At 39.7% G+C, this 26,200-nt stretch overlaps 1 protein-coding gene and 1 long non-coding RNA gene across 5 annotated transcripts in view; one reads left to right on the forward strand and one right to left on the reverse strand.

Annotated features, from left to right (window-relative positions):
- Positions 1 to 26,200, reverse strand: part of PCCA (propionyl-CoA carboxylase subunit alpha) — a 299,717-nt gene that overhangs the window by 46,093 nt on the left and 227,424 nt on the right. For all 4 annotated transcript variants that reach the window (XM_037528749.2, XM_054701346.1, XM_054701347.1 and 1 more), the window contains 2 exons: positions 19,981 to 20,079; positions 7,396 to 7,449 (listed from right to left, as the gene is read on the reverse strand). In XM_037528749.2, the coding sequence (XP_037384646.1) occupies positions 7,396 to 7,449; positions 19,981 to 20,079 (153 nt within the window). The remainder of the gene's footprint in view (positions 1 to 7,395; positions 7,450 to 19,980; positions 20,080 to 26,200) is intronic.
- The window catches only part of LOC129146860 (uncharacterized), a 48,361-nt gene continuing 26,932 nt past the window's right edge, over positions 4,772 to 26,200 (forward strand). Inside the window, exons 1-2 of the long non-coding RNA XR_008554160.1 lie at positions 4,772 to 4,844; positions 13,962 to 14,104. This is a non-coding gene — a long non-coding RNA (uncharacterized LOC129146860). The remainder of the gene's footprint in view (positions 4,845 to 13,961; positions 14,105 to 26,200) is intronic.

The following is a 26,200-nucleotide window of genomic DNA, read 5'->3' on the forward strand; positions in this document are numbered from 1 at the left end:
TTGGGAAAGGAAATTCTGAAACCCCAACTATTACCTGTAGCCTAGACTGATGGTTCAGGAGTAATTTTGCCTCCTGAGCCCCCAGGCCCATTTAGCACTGTCTGGAGATGACGGTGGATGTCTGATTTGGGTGTATCTGGGGAGATATTCTGGGACCTGGTGGGGAGAGGCCAGAGGTGCTGCCCCATGAGGCACAGAACAGTCCCCTACAACAAAGAATTTTCCAATTCAAAATGTCAGGACTGCCAAGGTCAAAGAACCCCGCTCTTGGTGAAAAAATTAAAAAACAAATTATCACTGCCCTGTGGGTTTGAGACTTGAAATAATTCAGGCTAAATCTAAAAAAACCCTGCAATTAACAAGTGAACATCACAGATACACTTGAGGATACTGTGGATTTAATTACACTTTAGGCCCTACCATGCCCCTTCCCTTTAAAAAGGTCTGTGCTGGGCCTCCCTGATGGCGCAAGGGGTTAAGAAGCAATCTATGAAGCTATCCGCAGCCTCTGCAGCACAAGTTTGATCCCCGATGAGGGAGCTACCCACATGGTGCAGCAGACCTCTCCTGTCTCGCCCGCTGCTCCCCTCAGCAGTGTATTTCAGTCTATCTGCCTGGCTTGTTATGTTCCCCACTATGTCTCTGGTGAATCCTCTTACCCCCCACATACCTCTTGCCTGTACCCCAGTTCTTGTATAAATAAATAAATCCCAAAATTTTTAATTAAAAAAAAAAAGAAACGGTCTGTGTTATGAATGTCTGCACCAGCTGATGAACCACCTCAAACAACCCAGCGAATGCAAGCCCCACCCTCTAAGTATCCCGTAAGCAGCATCCAGAATGTGGTCCCTACGCTTGACTCATACACCACCAGGATGGTTTTGGTAGACATTTCCTGTAATAGTTACTAATTCTACATTAAGTCTCAAAATATATTTCACATCCCAGTCCTGGTGTATTTAAACTGACTTCGGCAAATGCAGATGCCGAGGCTTCCCTTCAGACACAGGGACAGCTTTGCCAGGAGCAGAGCCTGGGGCTTTGCATTTTTCCTAAGTTAAATAACAACAGTCAGAGTACCCAGAGTAAGAATGACCAACACAGTGTGCGCTAACCCCAGGGGTCTCGAAGGGCCTCCATGAAACAGTCTCAGACATCCCCTTGCACCACCATAAATGCCCTCTACCAGAACATTCTGCCTTTCAGACGCTAGGCACCAACGTCTTCCCTGGTCAAGGCTGTTGTTGCGCTTCCTATCTCTTCAAGGAAGTCAGGTTCTTAAGCCTCCTGCGCCCACAAGCTGCCCGTTTAAATACGCGCTTTCTAGTCAGCATTCAATGACAACATGAGAGAGGAGCTCATTGCTGTAATATGAACAAAAATCAGCCTTTCCAAATAGAAGAGATTTCCCCTCTAAATTTTTCTATAGACTGAGCACCAAGTGTGCTCTCAGTGGAGATTATAATTTCGGATGACAGCATGTCTCCAAGCAAGTAAGCAAGAGGGAAGGAAAAGTGTATTACCTATTTTGGGGGGCTGTGAGAATGCTGGAGCTACTATGTGCCAAGGGCCTGCTGTTTTCAAGCATTTTACAAACATTTTCTTAGTCATCCCTCACCACTTCTCTAAAAGTTGCTATTTTGCTCATAAGACAATTGAGGCCCAGAGAAGTGGAGTAACTTGTTCAAGTTCACAAGGCCAGTAGTAGGAGACCTAAGATTCAAATGCAGGGAATATACCTTTACTTAGTATCCCTGCCCCCACCCACCCCAATAGTCACTAACATCCTGTAGTGCTTGGTGGGCATTTCTTGTGAATACACAACTCAGGAATTGCAAATATGTGCATTTGACAACATTTCAAAGAGTGCTGTGTGCCTAATTTTTACAACTAACCCTAAGCTGCTGTCGGCTTATTTACCTTAGAAATTGAATGGAATCAAATAAGCGTTCTAAAACCTTAAAGCATCCTACAAATGCAAGGCACTATGTTATTCATTAAAATTAATTTTATTTTGAGGCTCGTTAGCAGATGGCAGCAGAATTTTGAGATACTCTGAAATAATTAGAGACACCCTAGGATACTGTGAAATCATGATTGAGGTTAGACTAAACTGGCTTCCAATGGCCACATATAATGCAAATGATTTGGACAACAAACAATGTTATTTTTTTAATGATTATATTAGAGAGGCCAGGCACACCCCCTGCCCCGTCTTAGATGGGGCCATTTCCCAGGGGCACGTGCTGAGCCCCAATCTCCTTTCCCGTCATCCCCTTGGACAACCTCACCCACTGCAGGGGCTTCGGTTCTCTCCTCCACGATGCCCACCAAGCACCAGTTTACATGCTCATCCTTCAGCTTATTCCTGCTCTCTAGACTAGAAATTTCTGTGACATCATAAATGTCTGGCATTTTAAATTTAAAATAATCCAAATACAAGTCCAACTCATCATCTCTTCTACCTTTTCTCCATTTGGGTTCTCATTTATTTATTTTTTTTAATCTCATTTATTTGCCTTCTCCTACAAGTTCCTTTTTAAATAAAAACAATACAAAACACACCTCACTGTGTCTCCTTTTTAAGCCCCTCGATAAACCCATCTCTCTTAGGGGTCCTGCCTCATAGGCTCCTGCCATTCTCTCCCATTCTCTTGCCACCTACCTGCCACCCTTGCTAATCAATCCACTCTTCCTCAGGCCCCTGGGCCTCTCCAGTCCTCTGCACCTTCTCCACTGGCATCACAGCAGTTTCTGAACATCTTGACTCAGGAACTTTGCAAATGCTGTTCCCCTCTATCTGAAATGCCTTTCCCTGCCAGCAAACTATTCATCCAGAGAGTCTTCGCTTGTTCTCTCTGTATCCCTGGGGAGCTTTCATGATTCCTCCATTTCCTTTTCCAAGTCCCAGGGTACCCAACCCCATGCACACTGCTGTCACCACTCTGATCGCACCGCACTGTAATCAGCTGCTCACATAGATCCTCAGTTGACAGTGAGCTCGCTGTGGCAGGGGTGTCTTCTCCCCTTTGCACTGTCAGAACCTATGCCTATCTCATCACAGATGAGCAATCAGTATCAGAATGACAACATAAACCACCATAAGCACTAGGCTTTAAAGCCTCGTGAAAGAAACACAGGCGAGGCATGAAGTGCACTTTCTTACTCAGAGAGCAATGCCCCATGGGTTATGCCTCACAGATACTAACAGCTTTTGTACCAGAGTAAGGAAAACTGTGAAGTTAACAGATCAACCACATCAGCCTATGCCTGGCCACCTCACACTTGCCCCATGCTCACGATGTTGGTCTGTCTTCACTGTTACCCACAGTCAGTGGTTAAGAGCAGAAACCAAGCACAGTCACCTAGCACACTTCTTAGTAGGCAAGGGAGAGGCAGTCCATCTCGCCTAAGTTTTTATTCAACATGCATCACGCAATGGGATATTAATCACTGCACTTTCATATAACATGCCACATGCCAACTTCAGAGGACAAGGAAGCAAATTTAATTATATTCCAACAACTCGCTCTTAGGTTGGTTACATGGTACACGGAACACACATTACGAAAATGATGTTGGGGATGAAGATTATTATTATTAAGATTATTATTATTTAGAATATGTCATTTTTTAAGTGCATTTCATAAAATTCTATTTTGCCCACATTTGCCTTTTTGGGGAATGTGCAAGATAGAATTCTACAGATTTACTTTTTTGGTAATAAATCTGTATTCATCAACCCTACACCAAACATCTGGCCTGTGGCCACCACTGGCCTTCTATGGCTGGATGGGGAAGGGTGAGGGTTAAGTAGAGTTTGACCCCGTGGGAATAGAGTCCCCTGTGTGTGGGGTGGAAGGACCATCTGGAGGAAGCTTGGGGACTCGATGCCAGACATCGCCCATCCCCCCGCCTTCTTCATCCATGGAACTCGAAGTCAGTGCAGTTGGGGTTGGGTGGGTGAATCCAAGGGACATTTCAGCCAGCAGACCTGCCAGAAGGTGAGCCCAAGAGGAAAGACTTAAGTCAGCCGACTTGGGGAGGCTGCGAATGCAGGCTGGGCCACGGAGTGGCATCAAGTGACCCCGCAGTGAAAAGCAACTCATACAGAGAGAGGAATGGGGTAGATAACGCAGAAAAGGGTCGATGGAGATGAGAGAGGAGTGAGGGACTGCCTGCTTACTGACTTATGAAGTCTGGAAGACTGAAGAATTTTTCTGGAAGTCTATGTTCGCAAAACCATTATAACCAAAGTGCATGGCATTATTTACTTCACAAAAAAATACTGAAGAGAGAAAAACAATATTAACACGTCTTGTTCTTTTCATTTTCCAATTATTTAGATTTTAAACAAATGGGAATTTACTCTATTAAAATTCCATATCCTTAAGTGAGTTTCCAGAAGATGTAGAAGTTCTTGATGGTGTTTATATATCTATAAATGGGAATGAGGCAAATCTTGGGCCCTATGATATCAGATGACAAGATACAGCCTAAGCTTCAGCTCTTGCTAATTAAACGAATCAATTAAGAGACTACAGTGGCAACTGTGTGGCTGCTGTTCTATAGTAGCAATAACAACCCCACGGGGAGGTCTTTTACTACATTAAAATGCTGTCCTCCACAACTCCATCTGATATTATTAGAAACAGTTATTTGTGTCTTGCTGTCATATTAGTAGCGAAGGCAAATTATGGAAATATGCAGACCAGAATGGTCCCAGTATGAGATCAGGTTGGGTTTTCAGCCTCCAAGGGAACAATTGCTGAAATTCCAAAGTTCCCCAAAGTTCTTTAATGGAACTGATAAATCTATCAGCACAGCATCCATTTAGAAGCTAGGTAAGGGTCACATATTTACATACTTTCCTGCTAAGCTGATACAATTCAACTAGATGAATTATCATATTAAGTTTACCCTCCTGAGTTAAACTGATGGAGTTCAAAATTGTTTTCGATGGTTGTCATTAATCGCTGTTACTTCGTAAATGCTTACTTTGGAATCTAATTGTGCTCGTGTATCGAGGGTCATATTAATATCATTCTTAATGGTAACTCTTTGTAAAACATGTTTATTCTACTGGTATTATCGCTCAAGCTTTCAAGGCTAATAAGAAATAAAGTATATTTATTATCAATAAAAACTTAATTTAAAATGTACAATTTGAGATTTAAATTAGTTTAAGAACTTCGGTATGATTTGGTTTCATTAAGATCTCTGGCTAAGCGTCAAAGACGTATAATTTGATAGTTCCTCGAGAGTCCTTGGGTAAATGCCAGCAGCACAGCTATGAAGAAGCTGCTCAGTATAGTCGAAGCTTCTTTCTTCTTTTGGGCAACATGCAACTTGTTTAGGCCCGAATATTTGAATATTATTCTAGATGCTTCTGTGAAGACATTTTTAAATGATTTTTTAAAAGATTTTATTTTTTGTTTATTTATGCATCCAAGAATAGGGGTGTAGGCCAGAGGTGTGGGGGTGTGAGAGGATTCACCAGAGTGGGGAGCATAACAGGCAGATCTAGTGAAATACACTGCCGAGGGGAGCAGCGGGAGAGACAGGAGAGGTCTGCTGCGCCATGTGGGTAGCTCCTTGGCTGGGGATTGAACTCATGACGCATTGGCTGGAGATAGCTTGATAGCAATTAGACTTTAACCCCTGCACCACAAGGGAGGCTCCCTATTATCAGATGAATTTAACATTCAAATTAGCAGCCTTTAGTTAAGACTACACAAAAGAGGGTGAGTCTCATCTAATCAGCAGAAGAAAAAGGCAGTGCTCCCACCCAAGAAGGAATTCTGCAGGCACACTTTGGACTTGCACTGACTCTTTCTGGCCTGCCCTGCAGATTTAGTATTTACTTCCACAATCATATGAATCAATTACTTAAATTCTTTCTCTTCATTTGGCTGCACCTGCCCTTCTGTCTCTCTAAATATATATATGTATGTACACAGACACAGGGACACACACACAAACATACACACCCTTTGGTGGTCATTTCTCTGAGAGTTCTAATAATTTGTATGATATGCATTTCCATATTTAATTTCTTTTTAAATAAGCATATGATGCTATTAATCAGAAAAATAAAAGCACACATCTTAGGTCCAGCACTTACAGGACATACAGATACTGTAAAATATGTCTTTACTGTATAAGCTCCCTTGCCCTATCCACACGCACATGGATAAATGCACAGCATGGATACTGAAGCTGCCTCAGTGGCTGCAACATCTCTACACTGGACCCGAGCCACAGGCCTGTCTGGACAGATTTCTGAAGCTCTCACTGCCATCAAGTCATCAAAAATACCCAGTGTGCACCTACAACCTTAACTAGGTACACACAGAGACAGACATGCATCTCCCACATGAGAAATGACACCCAGCAAATGAACACATTCAAATACAATAGCAATAAACAAGGAGACACTAATTAAAACAGTAACTTTCTCAACAGGTATTTTGAAAATTAAAGTAACTAGTATCACTAATATAATTGTAAACTTGTAAGTACAGATAATAATGAATAGAAAGTAAATCTTTTTTCACCAGATAGTTAAATACCTCTGAAAATTACAGCTAATACCAGGCAGAGCACAAAGTGGTATAATATATGGTGGTGGCACTATACTAAGAGCTACCATTTATGATTCATGGTTTTGACTCTATTTATGAGGAAATACATCTTATATGTACATATTTTTTAAATCCTGTACATGTTTGAAAATAACCCAAACATCAAAAAAATAAAACACATGAAGTTGTTCACTAGCACTCCAAATACTTAACAGTGAGATTCACAGATAAATAAACCATACTAAATCTACTCACCAGAATGTTAACGATACCTCCATTAAAAAGGATGCTTATAAATATTTTACATCAATATGGAAAATGATTAATAGGATCTTAAGTGGAAAAAATTAAGATGAAAATTGTCATTTAATTTCATTAGAAACACAGGTCTGAAAGAACTAAAAGGGAATGCTAGGAGGAAAATTAAACAAAAAAATTAATTAAAAAAATCAAGATCATTCTTTTCAAAAACATCATTATAGAACATGTTTTTATTTTTATTATAAGAACTGGGAGAAAATCTCCAGTAGAAAAAAGTACTTAAAACACTCAACAAACTACAAATATTTTTCTAAACTATTATCTTTGGTTTTAAGGAGAAACTAAAATTATTCTATTATGGAAATTTCTCTAACAGTAAAGAACCCTTTTCTTACACAAAGACCTCTCATTTAATAGCAAAATAAAACCATGATGAAGACAGATTCAAACATAAGGTTAAATCAGGCAAACACTTTTTATTTTCTGTAAATCTACTAAGAAAATAAAGTAATCTACTAAGTAAATAAAGTAATCATTCTTTCTTACTTACCACTGTACCAAGAAACTGAATGTTCATGCTCCCACCCGCTTCTCGAGAAAGACACTGGGGAAAAAAAAGTGCAAAATGAGTGCACAATCCACACACAAAAAAAGGTGCATGGATGTTCAAAGCAGCAATATTCCCCATAGTCAAATATCCCAAATGTCCATCCACCATGAATGAATATACAAACTATGGCATTCATATTCATACAAGGGAATATTACTTGGCCATAAAAAGGAGAGTGCCAAAACAAATACTACTAGAACTCATTCACAAGGGACCACATGTTAAATGATTCCATTTAAGATGAAATGTCAGGAACAGGCAAATTCATAGAGACAGGGAGTAGACTGGTACAGTTTGATATTCTTGGTAGAAGACTCTTAGTCACCCAAAAAGTTTCCAGATTGTTTTAAACCCTTTGGACCCCTCTGGCACAGGTGGCATGTTTTCTCTTTGTTGCCTAAAAATCAACTAAGTTACATCTTTTTATGAGTGTAGATTATACCACTTTGCCAAGGAAAGGACTAGAAGAATTTTTTGATGATTCAAAGAATTGGAGGCAAAAAAAGGTAAAACCTGGAATTCATGGATCTGCCAGCAGTTAAGGAACAAAAAGAATGAAGATATACATAAACTTTGGTATGTTCTACTGAAAAAGGACACATTCTAATTCTAGAGCCGGAGGTCAAGTTCTTCAGAGTGAAAAAATTTCTGATGGAAAAGAGTGGTTATTGGATTCTGGAAAGACAGCAGTGGTGACACAGTTTCTGAATCTGCCTCAGAACACTGAAAAGGCCTAGTGGCATCAAACATTCCTAGCACCCCAGTGGTTTTCTATAAATACCATTTGGTGCTCTATGTTTCTTGGAAAAATGGCTGATTCCAGGTCTGAGGCAGAAATGAGGTTGCTCTATCTTGTCACATCAGAAAGCAAGGGAATTATCAAAGACTAGGACCATGTCAAAGGACTTAGGGGCCAACTTGAAGAAACTCTGACCATTAGTAAGGATGAGTGTTACAAAAGAAGAGAGCACATCAATTGGGTTTAAATCCACAAATTCAAAACAGATAAATATCAAAACATCCTCATTTGGTCACTTTTCAAGAATGATAGAAAACCAACTATTTTTAGAACTATTAAGAAAAAATTTGTCTTCTTTCCTCTGCAAACTGTACTTCTGGGTAACCCGAGAAGTAGTTGAGGTGGAGTTTCTCTTTAAAGAATTAATCCAGGTAACAGAAGATCCAATAACAGAGTTAGAACATCACAGTTAGAGGGATGACCATCCAGGATTGCGTCTGAGGAAGGTCCACACAACTTATGATTCAGTCTGGCCAAAGGTAATGGTACTTCCACCTGATTACATCACTAGATCCAAATAATTTATAGGGGAAGAAAGTGGGGGAACATGTTAAACTACACCCATGGATTGCAATTAGCTAAATCCCAACAATGGAAAATTCTACAGGACAAGTGCTAGGGCTTCTTCAAATGAAGAGAATAAAAATTTCCTTCAACATTTCCCTCAAGTTACTATCCCATTTCTTCTTCTCTTTTTAAGACAAGACACCATGAACAGTTGTCTATTTTCATGGCTTCTGCTTCTTCATTATCCATTCTCCTTGAAATTCACATCCATCTGATGTTTGCCATCAGTAAGGACTCTTGTCAAGGTGACTACCACTTCCATTTTGTCTTATTTATTGGTCTGTCTTGCCCTCACCTTATTCATCAACACCATAAAGAGTCGTTGATTCCCTTCCCTGAACATTTCACTCACTGATTTCAAGGACACCCCACGCTCCAGCTTTCTCTTTCTCCTTGACAGTACTTTCTTAGCCTCTTTGCTGGCTTTGCCTCTTCCTTCAATTTCTATCTTCTGGACCACCCCAACCAGTCTCCAGTCCACTTGTCTTTCCCCTTCCTCTGTGTAATTCCACCCAGATCCATGCTTCTCTTTCTCCTCCTACCCCTCAATACCACTTAAAACAAAACAAAACAAAACAAAAAAAAAAAAATACCAGCAGAATCAAGATACAGAAGGCTTCTGTCACTTGCAAAAGATTCTACTTGCCACTAATCTGTCTTTCCCCCAAATGGATATTCAGTTGTTTCAAGACCATTTGCTTAAGAAAATTTCCCACTGAATTTCTTAGCACTGTTGCCAAAAACCAATTGAACATCTGTGTCCAGATCTATTTCTAAGCTCTACTCAGATCTCCTGCTCTCCCCGTCTATTTATCACCCCACACTGTCTTAATAGGGCTATTTCAGAGTCAGTTTTGAAAACAGGTTGTATAAGTCTTCCAACTTTGTGATTCTTTTTAAAAATTGCTTCAGCTCTTGTCATTTTCAACAGGATTTTTCTTTTATTGTGGCAACAGACATAAAATTTACCATTTTAATCATCTTTAAGTGTATAGTTTAATAGTGTTAAGTGTATTTATATTGTTGTGAAACAGATCAAGAATTTTTTCATCTTGTTATCTGAAATTCTATACACACTACACAAATCCTTCCCCCACACCCCGGCCCGGTTGCTGGTAACCACCATTCTATTGTCTATTTCCATGAATTTGACTGTTTTCAATATCTCATATAAGTGGATTCATAGACTATTTGCCTTTCTGTGACTGGTTTTAATCCATTTTGAGTTAATTTTTATATATTGTGTAAGGGTCCAATTTCAATCTTTTTCATGTGGCAGATCCATGCTATTAGAAGTAACTTAGGAGGGCCTCCCCGGTGGCGCAGCGGTTGAGCGCTGGGTTGCGAAGCTCCCCGCGGCCTCTGCAGCGCTGGTTCGATCCCCGGCTGCTCCCCGGCCACCGGAGGAGGGTCCCACATGGCGTGCAGACCTCTCCTGCCACCCACTGCTCCCCTCAGCAGTGTACTTGGGTCCGTCTGCCTGCTCTGCTCCCCGCTCTGGCTCTGGTGAATTCTCTCACCCTCCCGTGCTTCTGACTGTACCCAGTGCATATATAAACAAACAAATAAAATAAACAAATAAATGAATAAAAAAGAAATGCCACCTTCTCAGTAAATCCTTCTTTAAAAAAAAAAAAAGTAACTTAGGTGCTTATTCATGACTATCGAATTTTTGTGACCGGTTTTAATCCATTTTGAGTTAATTTTTATATATGGTGTAAGGGTCCAATTTCAATCTTTTTCACGTGGTAGATCCATGCTATTAGAAGTAACTTAGGTGCTTATTCATGACTATCGAAATTATGTTTTCAAGTCCCATTCGTCCTCTGAGATCAAGACTCATAGTAAATTTTTAAGTGGACCTCAATGCTTACACAGCTCATGCACATATTAAATCTACTAAGTTCAAAAAGAATTTCCTGATTTGCCTCCCCAGACCAGCTCCTGTCCCCTCCCACCCGCCTTCTCATTTCAGTAAATAAAACCACCATTCACTTAGATGCTCACCTTTAATTCTCAGCTCCCTTCCCTAGAATCTGACTCATCTGTCAATCCTTTCTGCCTTCCCTCTTAAACATATGTCAAATTAGTTCAATCTTACTATCTCCACTATTGACAGTCTCAATCTAAACCAAAGGTTGCCAAACTTTTTCTGTAAACGTCATACAGTAAATCTTTTTGGCTTTGTGAGCCCAGAAGCCATTACAAGCAACTTATAACATTACATAGTTACTCATACAATAGAAGGATAACAAACTTTCACAAACCTTTTTTTTAACAACATTCAAAATAATATATAAAGCACAGTTTATTTTGTAATAATGGTGACTAATAAAGAGAATGGAATTCGTTTATTTAAGGATAAAATTTTGTTTAATTGGAGCTCAAAATTAGCATTCCCTATCATTGAAGCCAATAGTAAGCATGCATCTGTGAATGCCAATCTCTAATAAGACTTTACTTACTTCATGTTTGAAATGCTTTCCCCCCATCACCACATATAGGTCCTGCCAAATTCCAACATCAATTCACAGGTATATGATTTTACTTGAGCAAATTAATTGCTTGGAAGACATTTACAGAATTTTGTTAAGCTTCTTCTTTTGAGATTTGCCTTTAGCCTAACATTATACTGCAGTTTAATCTCTTTCAACTGAAGGTTAGTTGAAGATGCTCAATTGGGGAGTTAAATGTTTTTTTAAAAAATGGAAACTTCCAGTCCTCCCTGGTGGTGCAAGGGGGTAAGCACAGCACTGTGAAGGTATTCGCAGCCTCTGCAGCACAAATTTGATCCCTGGCACATCTGGCCTACACCCCAGTTCTTGTATGCGCAAATAAATACATCTTTTTAAAAAATAAAATAAAAATGGAAACTTCCGTTTGCTCTTGCACTGAGATTTGAAAAATGCTGCTGAAACTGTAGATCACTTCTCATTTTAATCTTTTTCAGCCTGGGAAATGTAAAAAGCAGCGTGACATTATTTGTGATTCAAGCATCAGTTGTCAAAATGACTTTAACACAGTATAAATTTTGCAAGTAAGCACTGCTTTGTATTGTAATTTCAGACTAAATTCATTAGGAAACATCATCAAGTCTGCAGTATAAGCTAATTTTCAAAGCCGTTTGGTGTTTGATAATAGTGGCTGAGGGCAGTTCTTCTTGTTCACAAAAATTTCAGTACTGGTCCTGAGTTCTAAAAAATCACAATAAATCCACCATTGCTAAGCCACTAACTGTTGGGTACTAAGGAAAATCAAGGCATTTTAAGCTTCTTCCTATCAACAAGAATTCCAAAACTTAGCACAGAGAGAAAACACAGATCTGTCTCTCATACACTTTTCATGTATCACAAAACATTATTCTTCTCTTATTTTTTTTCAACCATTTAAAATTGCAATAGCCACTCACTTGTGAGCTATAAAAAAGCAGGCGGTGGGCAGGGTTTGGTGAATTCCTGGTTGAAGCCATCAGCACCTCTCTCCCGGATGCTCTTATAAATAATTTCCCTTCTCCACACTTGGCCCCCTGTGGTTCATCCTTCTCACAACAGTGATGTTAGATGACATCATATCATCCTATTAAAACTTCTCAAAAGTTTCACAATAATAGGGCCTCCCTGGTGGCACAGACGGTTGAGCGCTGCACTCTGAAGCTGTTGGCAGCCTCAGCAGTGCAGGTTCGATCCCGGCCGGCCAGTGAGAATCCCACATGGCAAAGCAGACCTCTCCTGTCTTGCCCGCTGCTCCCCTCAGGAGTGTATTTCTTCAGTCTGCCTGTTCTGTTCCCTACTCTGTCTCTGGTGAATCCTCTCACCCTCCCACGCATCTGGCCTATACCCCAGTTCTTGTATAATCTTTTTTTAAAAAAAGTTTCACAATAATAGTTGAAAAAGTTCTTTGATCTACAAAAAGTCTACATGATCTGGTCTTCACCTATTTTTTTCCATTCTCCTAACTACACTCAACACATGATCTTCCTTCTGGCCTTCACACACACCAGGCCTATTCCTCTCACAGGGCCTTTGCACTTGCCGTTCCTTCTACTTGGGACTTTCTTCCCCCAGATTTTTCCACTGCTGCCCCCTTTCTCATAGGTCTGAACTCAATATTAGCCACTCAGAGTTGACTTCTTGCTCTAGCTACCTTCTCTCATCCCTTACTATCAATTATCCTGTCTTATAGTCTTCATCAAACATCTCAGTACCAATTACTACTCTAGTATGTGTTTCCATGTTTAGTATCTCCATCTCCTAATGCAATACAAGTCTTGGTCATTGTCATGTCTTCAGAGTCTAGAACACTGCCTGCATCACATCTGGCATGACCTATTATATAAGAGAAACTAAAAAAATCTATGTATCCATAGTTTAGCTATTGCAGATAGTGCTGCTATAAACATAGGGGTGCAGGTGCCCTTTTGAATGAATGATTCTGTGTCCTCTGGGTAAATACAGAGGAGTGGAATTCCTGGTTTCACTCATAGCAGGAATTTGGAAAACCTAAATAAGGGGCCAGGAAAAAGACTAATTATAATAAAGCAAAAATCAAAATCAACAAGCAACTATAAACCAGAGACACACTATGGGAGGAGGGAGAGGAGAAGGGATTAGGGTCAAAATAAGGAACAGGGTGGAACCATATAGGGAATATAACCAAGATGAAAATGCATAATTGTACAAAAATAAAAAATGATGCAAAAAATACATAAAATAAAATATATTTAAAAATCTATGTAGTTCCTTTTCCCTACTTACCAAAGGTTAGACTGACTGCCAAACAGAAACAATTTTGCAATATATGGAATGGAAATAGGATTTGAAACTTAGATTTTTAGGTTAAGAATACAAATTATGTCAATGAATATAAACCATAAATATAAGTTGTTCTTCACTTTGCATTCAATTTAAAAATAGGTTATGATGTATATATAAGCATATATATACATATATACATACATACATACATACATATATAATATATATATATATATATATATAGAGAGAGAGAGAGAGAGAGAGAGAGAGGAGTGGGAAGAAGGGAGGGAGGAGCCACAAGCTGACATATGTCACCGATAGGGATTGATGTGATGGAGAATATGGAAATAAAATTTCACTTAAAATTGGAATTTACTTCTCCACAGGACACAGGGATATACACTTTCCCCACAGTCTAGGATAAAGACAATTGGGTTTCAGAATCCACAAAGAACACAGCACTCAAGGCCAGTGATGGACGGGAGGCAAGCCACAACAGAGATGCCTTCCCCAGACACGCTAATCACAGGTAAATTAAAAATTATATATATGTGAAACATACTGCATTCCTATTATTTTCTCCAAAATTTTACTCCATCTCCTATCTTCACTGCAAGATAAAAATCTCCTTTTCTTACTGACAGTCTGCTCCAACGTTTACAAAATATACTTTCTTCATTAAAGAACTGATAAGAAATAAGATGATAAGTTGTTAACAAAGTCTTTGTTAGAGTTTGTTAAGATCAAGTTCACACAAAATTAGACAAACACCAACAAAGTAAAAGCAGTCACAAAACAAATCAAATGGTTGAACAGTATCTTTCGAGAATAATAAAATCAGGCAATTTCACCTTTAAAAGTAATCTCAGTGACCTGTAAAAGGAAGTGATATTAATAGTTTTCTTTTTCCCTCACTGATTTCCCACTTGATAATAGGCTTCAAAGGCCATTACGAAGGGATTTGTCTTATCGGTCTTCACTGCAGCTGCCGGTATTATTTTCCACGTTTACTACAATCAGTGTTTACACTATTCAAAATTCTCTTCTGGAAGCTACCAAAATACAATTTTCTAGTTAAGAGATAATAGAGGAGAAAAAAGTGTGCCTGTGTGTGGGTGCATGGGCTGGCGGTGGGAGGATCAGAAGATACTTTCCCATGGCATTAAATTTTTAAAAGCAACTCCACATCGTAAAGTACGTGCCATCAGAGACAAGCCAGCAGCCACATTTCTGGAGCTACGTTACAAAGCAGGTAGACCTGTAGCAAAACTAATATTTCAAATTATAGTTATAAATACATCCCAGCTGTAAAATTGTGAAAGGAGTTATTTCTGTTCTGCGGGTGGGCTTATTTCTAAGATGTGTAACTGTAATTGATGTTTTCAGGAATGTGAAGAGGCGATGGTTAATAATTACTCTTTCATTTCCTACTTCTTTAGGGAAAAAACACCAACCTCTACTTATTCTAAGTTATATATTTATATATCCTATACATCCCAAATAGATGGTTTCATATTGCATTTGAGTAACCATGTGCATCTCGTACAAAATAACTGCTAATTACTTCTAAGAGGGTGGGGGTGGGGCAACATCTTAAAAACATGGAAAACGTTTATTTTAGGGACTAAAAACATAAGATGATTACTTCAAGCCCACTTTTTTGAGGGAGACAGGAGGAACTGGCAAAGTACAAGTAAAAACGTAAGCCACTTCACTTAATTTTCTTAGCAAAATATTAAATATTTATTTTAGCATCTCTATATATTGGAACAAAAACTAAAGGTTGTTCTCAAGGTTTGGAGTTATTTAATCTATAAAACCGAAAAAAGAAAATAACTTTTTAACTTCTTTCTTAAATGGATGTGAAAATCATTTCATTTTCTTCAAAAACCGAAAACTAAGGTGAAATAGAAAAAAAATCTCTTCAATTCAGTGCGGACAGCATTTGGAAATATATCAGAGTTGGTACTATGCAAGTGCGGCGACATCTCTGACCATATATCCACGGACTCATAAAATACTCCAGATGATATAAAATTCTACATTATATATAACATGTAAATATAAAATTCAATGCCGCGCAGTCCCACTGAGCATGTAAGTTACATGATCCATCAGGTACTGCAATCAATTCACAGTATTCCATTAATCGGGTCTTGTGTAGGGAATAACACAAGATTCATGTGCACTATTCCAAATTTGTCTGCTTTGACATAGAAAGTTAGTTCCACTTAGCTGCCTATCAATGACCTATTCAGTGTAGAATGCAATCGTGTTGCCATCCACTTTGTACTGCTATTTATAATACAATTATCTCCTCCTGAAAATATTTAACCAAGAATATGAGAAATAAAAAGAAGAAAAAAAACCCCAAACTACAGCATATATAGCTTCCCCACACATAAATGCAGAAATTGCTAGACCTTAGCAGGATCTCAGGATATTTTCCAAAGTATTTAGCTACTCTTCAGGCCTGTGGACAACCTGCTGTGAGCAGGTGGGAAGAAGAAATCACGCACACAAAGAAGCAGGCCCATACAGTTAGCCGGCACTGCTTGCAAATGTTTGAACAACAGGACTATGCAAGATGGAAATCCAGCATGCACAATGCTAACCAGAAACAGTATATTGAAGCCCAGCAGACAAAACGCACTGTAAAGAAACAGAAAACTATCTGAGTTGTTCAAAGTAAAATTGAAGAACCTCTTTCAAGGTTAAAAAAAAAAATGGCTTCACACAAATGGAATAGTCATAGTAATAATAAAAAAGAATGTTGTGTGCATCCAGCATGTTCCACTGTTAGAAGGTGCCTGGGTGCCTGAAGAAATCAGCAAGCTCACACGCACAGAACACAAGTCTTTTGTTTTGTTTCAACACTTTAATTATAAGCTATAGGCAGGAAATCATTCCACTTTTTAACAATAGTTCCGATTTTTGATACACTTTGAAATTAAGATGTAAAAACTGTCAAGTAGATGATAACTCCATCTTTTATTTAAAAATGGAGCTAACCCATCAACTCCTGATTTTAAATGATAAACATCAAAACTGTAGTTGGCACGAGGGAGCACTTAAAAAGCCAGTACACCTTTTTTCTTCCATAAACACTCCGATTTATAAGTCATCTAACCCAGTAACACCAGCCACGTGGTTACTTACTAAGAACTTGAAACATGACTAGCATGACTGAGAAACTAAATTTTATTTCGTTTTCATTTAAATACGGAAGCAGTGTAGTATTTTTCTGTTAAGCACAAATTATTTTGGTCAGCAGTTGGGATGACATTTCACTTTAATTGGTCCATCACTTAAACTTCTGTAGTACTGTCATTTGCGTGTCAGGGGTGTGCATCCTTTCTAGAATCACATTCATGATTTTCTTTTCTCTTGTTTCATGGGGGAATGCTAACATGTTGAATATACTGGGCTGCATAAAATGGATTAATAAAAGTCTGCTTGTTCTTACTCTCTTAAAGTGACTACTGGGAAAGTTTACTCGTAGGCAAGACCTCTATGAGACTTGTACTGGAGAATGAAGTTTCATTCCACACCCTTTTAAATTGCCAATCTGGAAATCAGAGCATGTCTTTCCACAAAAGAAATGAGGAAAGATTGTTAGGGTGTCAGATTATAGCACTAAGACCTATTAATAAACATCATTCCTGATGGACTCCACAGTTCCAGTGAAAACAGTAGGAAATTACTGGCATGTGGCCAACAACAAAAAAGAAATATGAAATGTCACTTCATTTTTCTGGAATGATGATCTTTGAAGAAAACTTGGTTTAATTATTAGATAAATCAATAGATTAAAAAGTTATAAAAATTCTAAAGGGAACCTTTTTTTTTTTAAAGATTTATTTATTTATACAAGCACTGGGTACAGTCAGAAGCACGGGAAGGTGAGGGAATTCACCAGAGCCAGAGCAGGGAGCAGAGCAGGCAGAAGGACCGAAGGACACTGCTGAGGGGAGCAGCGGGCGGCAGCAGAGGTCTGCGCGCCATGTGGGACCCTCCTCCGGTGGCTGGGGAGCAGCCGGGGATTGAACCGGCGCTGCAGAGGCTGGGGGCAGCTTCGCAACCCAGCGCTCAACCGCTGCGCCACCAGGGAGGCCCTCTAAAGGGAACCTTTAAGAGTCTCTAAGAGTTTTCAAAGTTTGTATGCCCAGTTCTTCAAGTGATTTCATTTCAAAAATACAATCTCCCTTCAGGTAGGTACATCACTACCTCCATTCATAAAATTACCAATAATGACTAGAATTTTCATCTAGCAGTATGGCTTTATGAAGTCAGAAGACATAAATCAGCCAGGGAGACACACCAGCCTAATGGGTGGTATGAAGTACTCAGCAGGGGGAAGAGAGCTCACACCTCCGAGAAAGGGGAAATCAGGAAGAGCCCAGGGCAGACTTTCTTCTCCATCTAGCAACACCTGCGCACAGGTGCTACTCTCCACGATGCAGTCCCCCAAATCCTCACTGTCTGAAGGAGAAAGCAGGGTCCATGGGATGTAACTAACAAGACTTTAAGGTCTTGGTGTGTACTTGTCAGCTTGCTCATCCCTCCCAACTTAGTCTCTGATTGCAAAGGTTTAAAGCAGTTGTTCTCAAACTATGGCCCTGCACCTACTAAATCAGAGTCAGCTCTGTGGATGGGTCCAACAAACTGAGTTTGAACAGGTCTTCTAGTTGACTCTGAAGCAGGCTACCGAGTTTGAGTATCGCTGGTTTAAAGCATGAATGAGAGAGTGCTGAGATGCGCAGGCACTGGCGGTCAGCTCCTTCCTAGCTCTGTCATCACAGCGACGTGTTTTAGCGTGCTCAGCGGAGTGGAAGGCTCTGCAGCGCAGAACCTAAGGCAGGAGTGCTTGGACTTAAATCCAGGCTTGACACACCATTAGCTGTGTGACCTTGAGCAAGTCATTTCCTTTCCTCTCAATATGTTAGTTGCCTAATTTACAAAAGTATAAATAATACCACGTACTTCATACTGCTGTTGTGAAAACAGCACTAATTTTTTTAGTTAATAATGAAAAATAAGCAGAGAACTTATGAGATGAAAAGAATTTACTGACTAATATCCCTATGCTAAGGAGAAGAGTTCTGGAGATTACTCTAAAAACATATCTGCAGTTGATTTAGCTACAACGTCTACAGCTTAAAGTGTCAACAGACCATCCACTGACAAGGACTCTCAAGAGGTCATGATCCAGGTATCAAGGTCCCCTCCATGCCATCAAGCATTCTACGTCCTTCGAGTCAAAGCCCTCAAAGGCCCGGACCACCGCACAGTGTGGAGACCCTACTGAACAAGCCATGTTTCTAGAGATACAGTAAACAGCTCTAAGTGATGAAAATTTATCCAGTGATTCCCCCCAAGGGTCTTAAAGTGTTTCATCTCAAAATGAGAGTATGAGAGAAAATATACACTGAGACAAGTCATAACACCAAAGTCAAAATTCAAGGCTCATGGCTGAGAGTTTAATGTTCTTGGACACACAGAAATCATAGCCTGGAAGGTGATTCAGTCATCAAGCATTTCCTGGGGGGTTTCCGGACTGCTCAGCCCCACAGTGTGTATGGTGTATATGAATCTGGCCTAGGCCAGTCTCTGTGATTCTCCTGGTTATTCAAAGTTTTAAAAATCAATTTCTTATGTCAAATCAAGTTAAGGGAACACAAAGTCATTTTCATAAAAAAGAAAAAAGGATGAGCAGTTAGTGCTGTGGGGAGTTACAATTTACAATTTATATATATATGGGTGGCCACGCACTTCGTGGTGCTTGGTTCGCTTTTCCTGGACCCCTAAACCTCAACCAGCAGCTGAGGGGAGGAGTCTTGGCTGAGCCTTTTTTTTAATCACCTTCTACTTTAGACTGGAGCTCAGTGATTACAAAGGACAGTGGATCAACTGGCCTTCAAGGCATCTCTTCAAATGCAAGGCGTTTTTTATACCGAGGGGACAGAAAGGTTAACAAATTAAGATGATGCAACTTTTCAAAGGCATCACTTTGCCACAGAAAGTTGACCTGGATGGCCCACGTTTCTGCTGAGCTGCCTGGACAGTTTCCACTGCTCAGAGGGGAAGGTAACAAAGTTGTATTTTATAACCCAAGCCCACAAGGCAAAGAAAATCCGCTCATCTCCTAACCATGCAGGGCACTTTATGCATAAGGAAATATGAAATATATGACACCAACCTTCCTGACTGGACTGAAAAAAAGAAATCATTGATTCCTCAGAACAGGACTTAAGCTCTTCTGAATAAGAAAGGTTTCCAAGTATAAAATGCATGAGATGGGAAAATGCAGCTTCTCCCTAGTCTTGCAGGCATTAACCACACAGGGGCTGGGGTAAGGATTTGGGACTCCACAAAGCCCTCTAAGCGAATCATCAGAACACTCACCTGTACCGTCCTCTGAATGCCATCCACGTTGACAGACAGTAAGGGTGAAGCCAGGTTCCACGTGCTGTTCACATTTAGTTTCGACCCATCAACTTCCACCTGTTGTGACACCAAAATCAGACTGTTACCACGAAGAAAGACAGAAAACTGATCTCAAGTTCATTGCTGCATACAAAGCAGCAGCCATTTTAAACAGATGGCTCCCAAACAACCTGTCATGTTTACTGCTCCCGCCATGAAAGACAGGGTCCAACGAGAGGCTCCCCAGCCATCTCTGGGGAGAGGTGAAGGCCTGGGCACAGCTGCCTCTGGGTACTGAGGTTTCAAGTGATTCCCGGTAAGTAACCAACAGCCTTCTCACTCGAAACCTATCTGGACATGCTACATTTACTGCAATTAGACAAGTAATGCATATAAATTCCAGTGACATTTTGCAACCCACACAACAGGGCTTGCATATAATATCCTCTCCAAGGACCAAGAAGGAACTTTTTCTGCGTTAATTTTAATGAAGGACTATGCATTGTTATCTTAATTAAACAGAAGCTCTAATTAGGCATGAGTCTTCAGAGTTGAATATTAAAAGTCCATTTGAACTTTGCAAAGTTCTGTCATATTTTTGTCAACCATCAATGACTAATATCAAGTCCTCGTTCATGAAGATACCAAAAAAGTAAATAAATAAAACCCATAATCATAAAACAAAGATACTCTTTAAAAGTTTAACTTCCAAACAAATAAGTTATTGAAAGAAAATAAATCAAAGCAAATTTAAAATAAAGAGTACAACTAGTTATTCTTTTTCACTCGCTGATTCCCTGACTTTTTAACAGGAAGAAAAAACAACATTATTTTCAGTCTACAGTAAATAACTTAGCAAAGAGATATTTAAGTTTGTTGAAGTTCTGAAATAAACCAGGAGCAGAACCAAGATATATGATCCCTAAAAATTCCTGCACTGTTAATTCTTTCATGAGATGTTCACTATAAAAGACAGATTTATGCTGTTTAGAAGAATGTGTGTTCAAGTACATAAAAATGGAAATGCCCGAATGGTGTGGTGTGGTCATAACGGGTAGAAACAGATATGCTATTGGCTATGAGATATCAGCAGGACATAGATCATGTACTCGCTTGCGTTCTGGGTTCAGGGGGCTTCCTGTGTATATTTAAGATAATTCAGTAACTGGGAAGAAAAAACAATGGCTTTGGAGTCACACTGACTTGGGTCTCAGATGGCACTGCTGTATTATTAAGTTAGAGTTGTTTACTGAGCTGGAGTATTTAAACTCTCTGAGTTTCACTTTGCAAACTACAGCAAAGAAGAATCTGTGTGTGTGGGTGCTGCAAAGTGGAAGAGGTGCACACCTGAAAGTCTCCACCAATAATCCTGTCGCGGAGGGCCTGATTATGTTCTCCCTTCTGCTCTAGGAGTTTTTCTACCCCTAAATGAGTTTTTAAAATAAGGGTAGAGGGCCTACCCAGTTGTGCAGCGGTTGAGTGCTGGGTTGCGAAGCTGCCCATCAGCCTCTGCAGTGCCGGTTCAATCCCCGGCCAGCAGGTGAGGGTCCCGCATGGCGCGCAGACCTCTCCTGCCGCCCGCTGCTCCCCTCAGCAGTGTGTTTCGTCAGTCTGCCTGCTCTGCTCTCCACTCTGTCTCTGGTGAATTCTCTCACCCTCCTACACTTCTGACTGTAACCAGTTCTTGTATAAATAAATAAATCTTTAAAAATAAATAAAATAAAAAATAATTTGTGGTATCTCACAAATTATTTACTATTAAAACTTCATATGATAAATATTGGAGAAGCAGAAAGGCTATAGTTTTAATTGAAGCAGCACTGAAAAATTATCCTATCTTGCCTGGACATAAGACCTAAAACCATAAAATATATAAAAGAAAATATAGGTAAAACACTACAAGGCATACATCTCAGTAACATCTTTAAAGACTCATCACCCAAAGCAAAGAAAGTCAAGGAAAAGATAAACGCTGGGATTACATCAAACTGAAAGGCTTCTGCACAGCAAAAGAGACATTAACCAAGACACCCCACGGACTGGGAAAAAAAATCTTTGCTCTCCATACAACTGATAAGGGACTGATCACAAAGATATACAAAGAACTCACACAACTCAACAAAAACAAAGTAAACAATCCAGTCAAGAAATGGGCAGAAGAACTTAAAAGACATTTCTCCAAAGAGGAAATGCAAATAGCCAACAGGCATATGAAAAAATGTTCAACATCCCTTATCATCAGGAAAATGCAAATCAAAACCACATTGAGGTACCACCTTGCACCAGTAAGAATGGCACATATTTAAAAAAAACTAGCAATAACAAATGTTGGCGAGGATGTGGTGAAGAAGGAACTCTCCTACATTGCTGGTGGGAGTGCAAACTGGTCCAACCACTATGGAAAGCTGTCTGGAGGTTCCGCAGTCTACTAAAAATGGAGTTACCATATGACCCAGCAATCCCACTCCTGGGGATCTACCCAAAGGACATAAAAACATTGATTCAAAAAAGCACCTGTACCCCTAAGTTTATTGCAGCACTATTTACAATAGGTAAAACCTGGAAACAACCCAAATGCCCAAAAATAGATGACTGGATCAAGAAGATGTGGTATATATACACCATGGAATATTATTCAGCAATCAAAAAAGATAAAATCATGCCATTCGCAGCAACATAGATAGAGCTAGAAGGAATTATGCTCAGTGAAATAAGCCAGAAGGAAAAAGAAAAATATCGGATGGTTTCACTTATAGCAAGAATATAGGGGAACCACGTAAGACATCAGTGTAAAAAATAATAACAGCACAAAACACAACAAAGCAAAAACAGACAATTATAAACCAGAGACATCCTGCAGTGGGGGAGGAGGGGGAGGGATCAGAGGGAGGGAGGAGCACAGGGGACTGAGGTGATGGTGCACGGGTGCCTTGGGGAAGGAAACTCTATGGGGTCTACACGTGAGGGAGTGAGGGGAAGCAAATATTGTTTAAAAATGAACAATAAAAAAAAATTAAAAAATGAATGCATCATACTAAGAGAAAAAAGTCAGACTCAGAGGGGGAAAAAATTATCCTATCTTGCCCCACCACCCAAGTTAAATATCTCCTTATGTAATAAAAGATTTTGATAAAAAGCTCACATTAGGTAGGTTTTCACTAATAGGAGATACTAAAAATACCTTTTAAAACTAAAAATATTTGCTTTGAATGCACAAGAATCAATTATAAACGTTTTGTTTTGTTGTGAAAGAGGTTGTAAAGAAAAATCTGACTGATCAAATCATTTAAAGTTTGTATCTGGTATTAATTTCAAATCAACAGGCTGACAGGGCATATGAGAGGGAATTGAGAAAAGAACCCAATCTACTCAATCAAGTTACAGGACGAACAAACTATCACAATCTGAAACAAGCCATTTTTATGAATGTTTTAAAACAAAATGTGCTATACCCTTACAATGGAGTATAATTTGTGAATTAAAGCAGTGAAATACTGGTAATAAGTTACAATATGAATGACTCTTGAAAAGAGGCTAAGTGAAAGAAGCTAGTCACACAAATTTATGTGAATAGAAAATTCCATACAGAAAGTACAGCAAGTGTTTTGTCTTGGGCTTGTGGGAGGGAGGACGGGGATGAGTGGATGGAAGGGTTGGAGGATGGCCTTTCTTCTTTGACATGGTGAAAATGAGCTAAAATGGACTGTGGGCTGGTTGCACAGCTCTGAACACACAATTAGCCATGGCACATACTTGAATGGAGAGAATTTAGTGCATGTGAATTACATCTAAATCAAGTTGCTGAAAAAGTAAGTAGCAAAAGGAAACAAGGTGGGCATCTTTTTTAAAAATCATAAGCAGTATTTTTATGAGAAAGACCTAAAATGTGCATTAAAAAAGTCAACTCAATGGGAATATACTGTAGATGGGTCCAGCCTCTATGGAAAACAGTATGGAGGTTTCCCAAGATATTAAAAATTAGGTCTACCATATAATCAGCAATTCCTAACATGGTGTGAGAACACCACCACAGCTTGGACAGAGGAAAAGCTAGAGATGATTCAAGTACATCAAGGTAAGAAACTAGAAGCTTCTGTCTGTGCTAGAGATAATGAGAGGAGGTTTGGTCAGAATAAAACCTGTAAGTTAGAGGGATTTCATGGTAGTAGACAAATAGTACTCAAGACAATGGAGAGCACGAGACTCTTCAATACCAAGTAGTGTGGGAACCCCAGCAAGGTGACAAAGCAGAATGAATCATTACTTGACAGGCATTGTCAAGTAATGCCCTGTAAAGAACAACATGGTCTGAGCTCTTCTCTCCAGCTCCATAGTTATGAGGTCAGTCTGAACACATTCCCAAAGACCCATCACATGCACCTCAGTGGAAGCTAGAGGCAAGTGAAGAAACCTGAATCACTACATTACCTGAAAGAGACCTTTTGAAATCCAAAGAGGCCACAACCTGTTTATTAGCAAGTTTTTCTTTTCCCCTACCTAACATCCTACTAAAAGATGGAAGTCTTATGAGGATCATTATATGTGATGGACAACAAAGTTTCCTTGCACACCCGTTAGGTAATCAGAAACATTTTCAACTTCACTATAGACTAAAGGAGGAAGCTATCATAACTCCAAATCATAAAACATGAAGCAGGCCTGCACATTTTAAATGAGGGAAGAAAACATTCTTAATGCCATCATGTGCTTTCTCGGGCCTCAAGCAGTCAGCACATTTCTCCAAAAAGCATAATTCTGAAGAGCAGACACAGTGATTCTGATTCATCAATGAGTGAAAAGTAGGTGTCTGTGAAAGGCACGGGAGAGGAAGGTGATGTCTGTCTGAATCACAGTTTAACACCACAGAAAGCTGGGGAAAGACTAACTGAAAATTAGAGTGGAAGTGTCATTTTATTATATAAATTATTAAACTTTATTTTTTTTTTTAAAGAGGCATGTATTTTTATTTATTTATGATTTATTATTTGTTTGTTTGTTTTTTTTTTTGTTTATACATGCACTGGGTACAGTCAGAAGCGCGGGAGGGCGAGAGAATTCACCAGAGCCAGAGCGGGGAGCAGAGCAGGCAGAAGGACCGAAGTACACTGCTGAGGGGAGCAGCGGGCGGCAGAGGTCTGCACGCCATGTGGGACCCTCCTCCGGTGGCCGGGGAGCAGCCGGGAATTGAACCGGCGCCACAGAGGCCGCGGGCAGCTTCGCAACCCAGCGCTCAACCGCTGCGCCACCGGGGAGGCCCCCATATTATATAAATTATTATGACACTGAGAACCTGACATAAACAGACCTAGGACTCAATGTCAAAAACTAATGGGAAGGGAAATCTAGGGCAAAGGAAATAGCATATTTAGTGTGAGGGTATTATGCACTGGTGGACAGCCAGTGCATAAATCCACCCACCCTACTACATAAATAACAAAAGAAAAAATCAATACTGTACCTTTGCACTTGCAAAAAAAATTTATAAAAAGAAAAAGGTAAATTAAGAGTATATGATGCAGGGCCTCCCCGGTGGCGCAGCGGTTGAGCACTGGGTTGCGAAGCTGCCCACAGCCTCTGCAGCGCCGGTTCGATCCCCGGCTGCTCCCCGGCCACCAGAGGAGGGTCCCACATGGCGCGCAGACCTCTCCTGCTGCCTGCTGCTCCCCTCAGCAGTGTACTTCGGTCCTTCTGCCTGCTCTGTTCCCTGCTCTGGCTCTGGTGAATTCTCTCACCCTCTGTTCCCTGCTCTGGCTCTGGTGAATTCTCTCACCCTCCCATGCTTCTGACTGTACCCAGTGCATGTATAAACAAACCATCAAACAAACAAACAAATAAATAAATAAAACATGCCTCTATAAAAAAAATAAAATTAAAAAATTTTAAAAAAAAATCTGAAGAGTATATGATGCAAGAATTACTCATAGAAACATACAAAGAGTTCAGATAAATAATTCTTCCCAATTTCAAAGACAGCCATAAAAGTATGACCCCTCTTTAAAAAAAAAGAAGAGCTCCAGGAAGATAAACAAAGGTACAAAGAAGAGACTATATTACAGCAGAAGGCAATGAAAATCAAGCTGGTTGAACAATAACAACAATTAACTAGAGAGAGAGAGAGAGAGAGATTATAGAGATAAAAGCCGCATTAAGAAGTACCCAAAATAGAAGAAATGTGACTAAAAAAGAAAGACATAGGGAA

This window comes from Talpa occidentalis, unplaced genomic scaffold (genome assembly GCF_014898055.3).
Source record: "Talpa occidentalis isolate TD23 unplaced genomic scaffold, MPIMG_talOcc4v2.1 talOcc4.5, whole genome shotgun sequence".
NCBI lineage: Eukaryota > Metazoa > Chordata > Mammalia > Eulipotyphla > Talpidae > Talpa > Talpa occidentalis.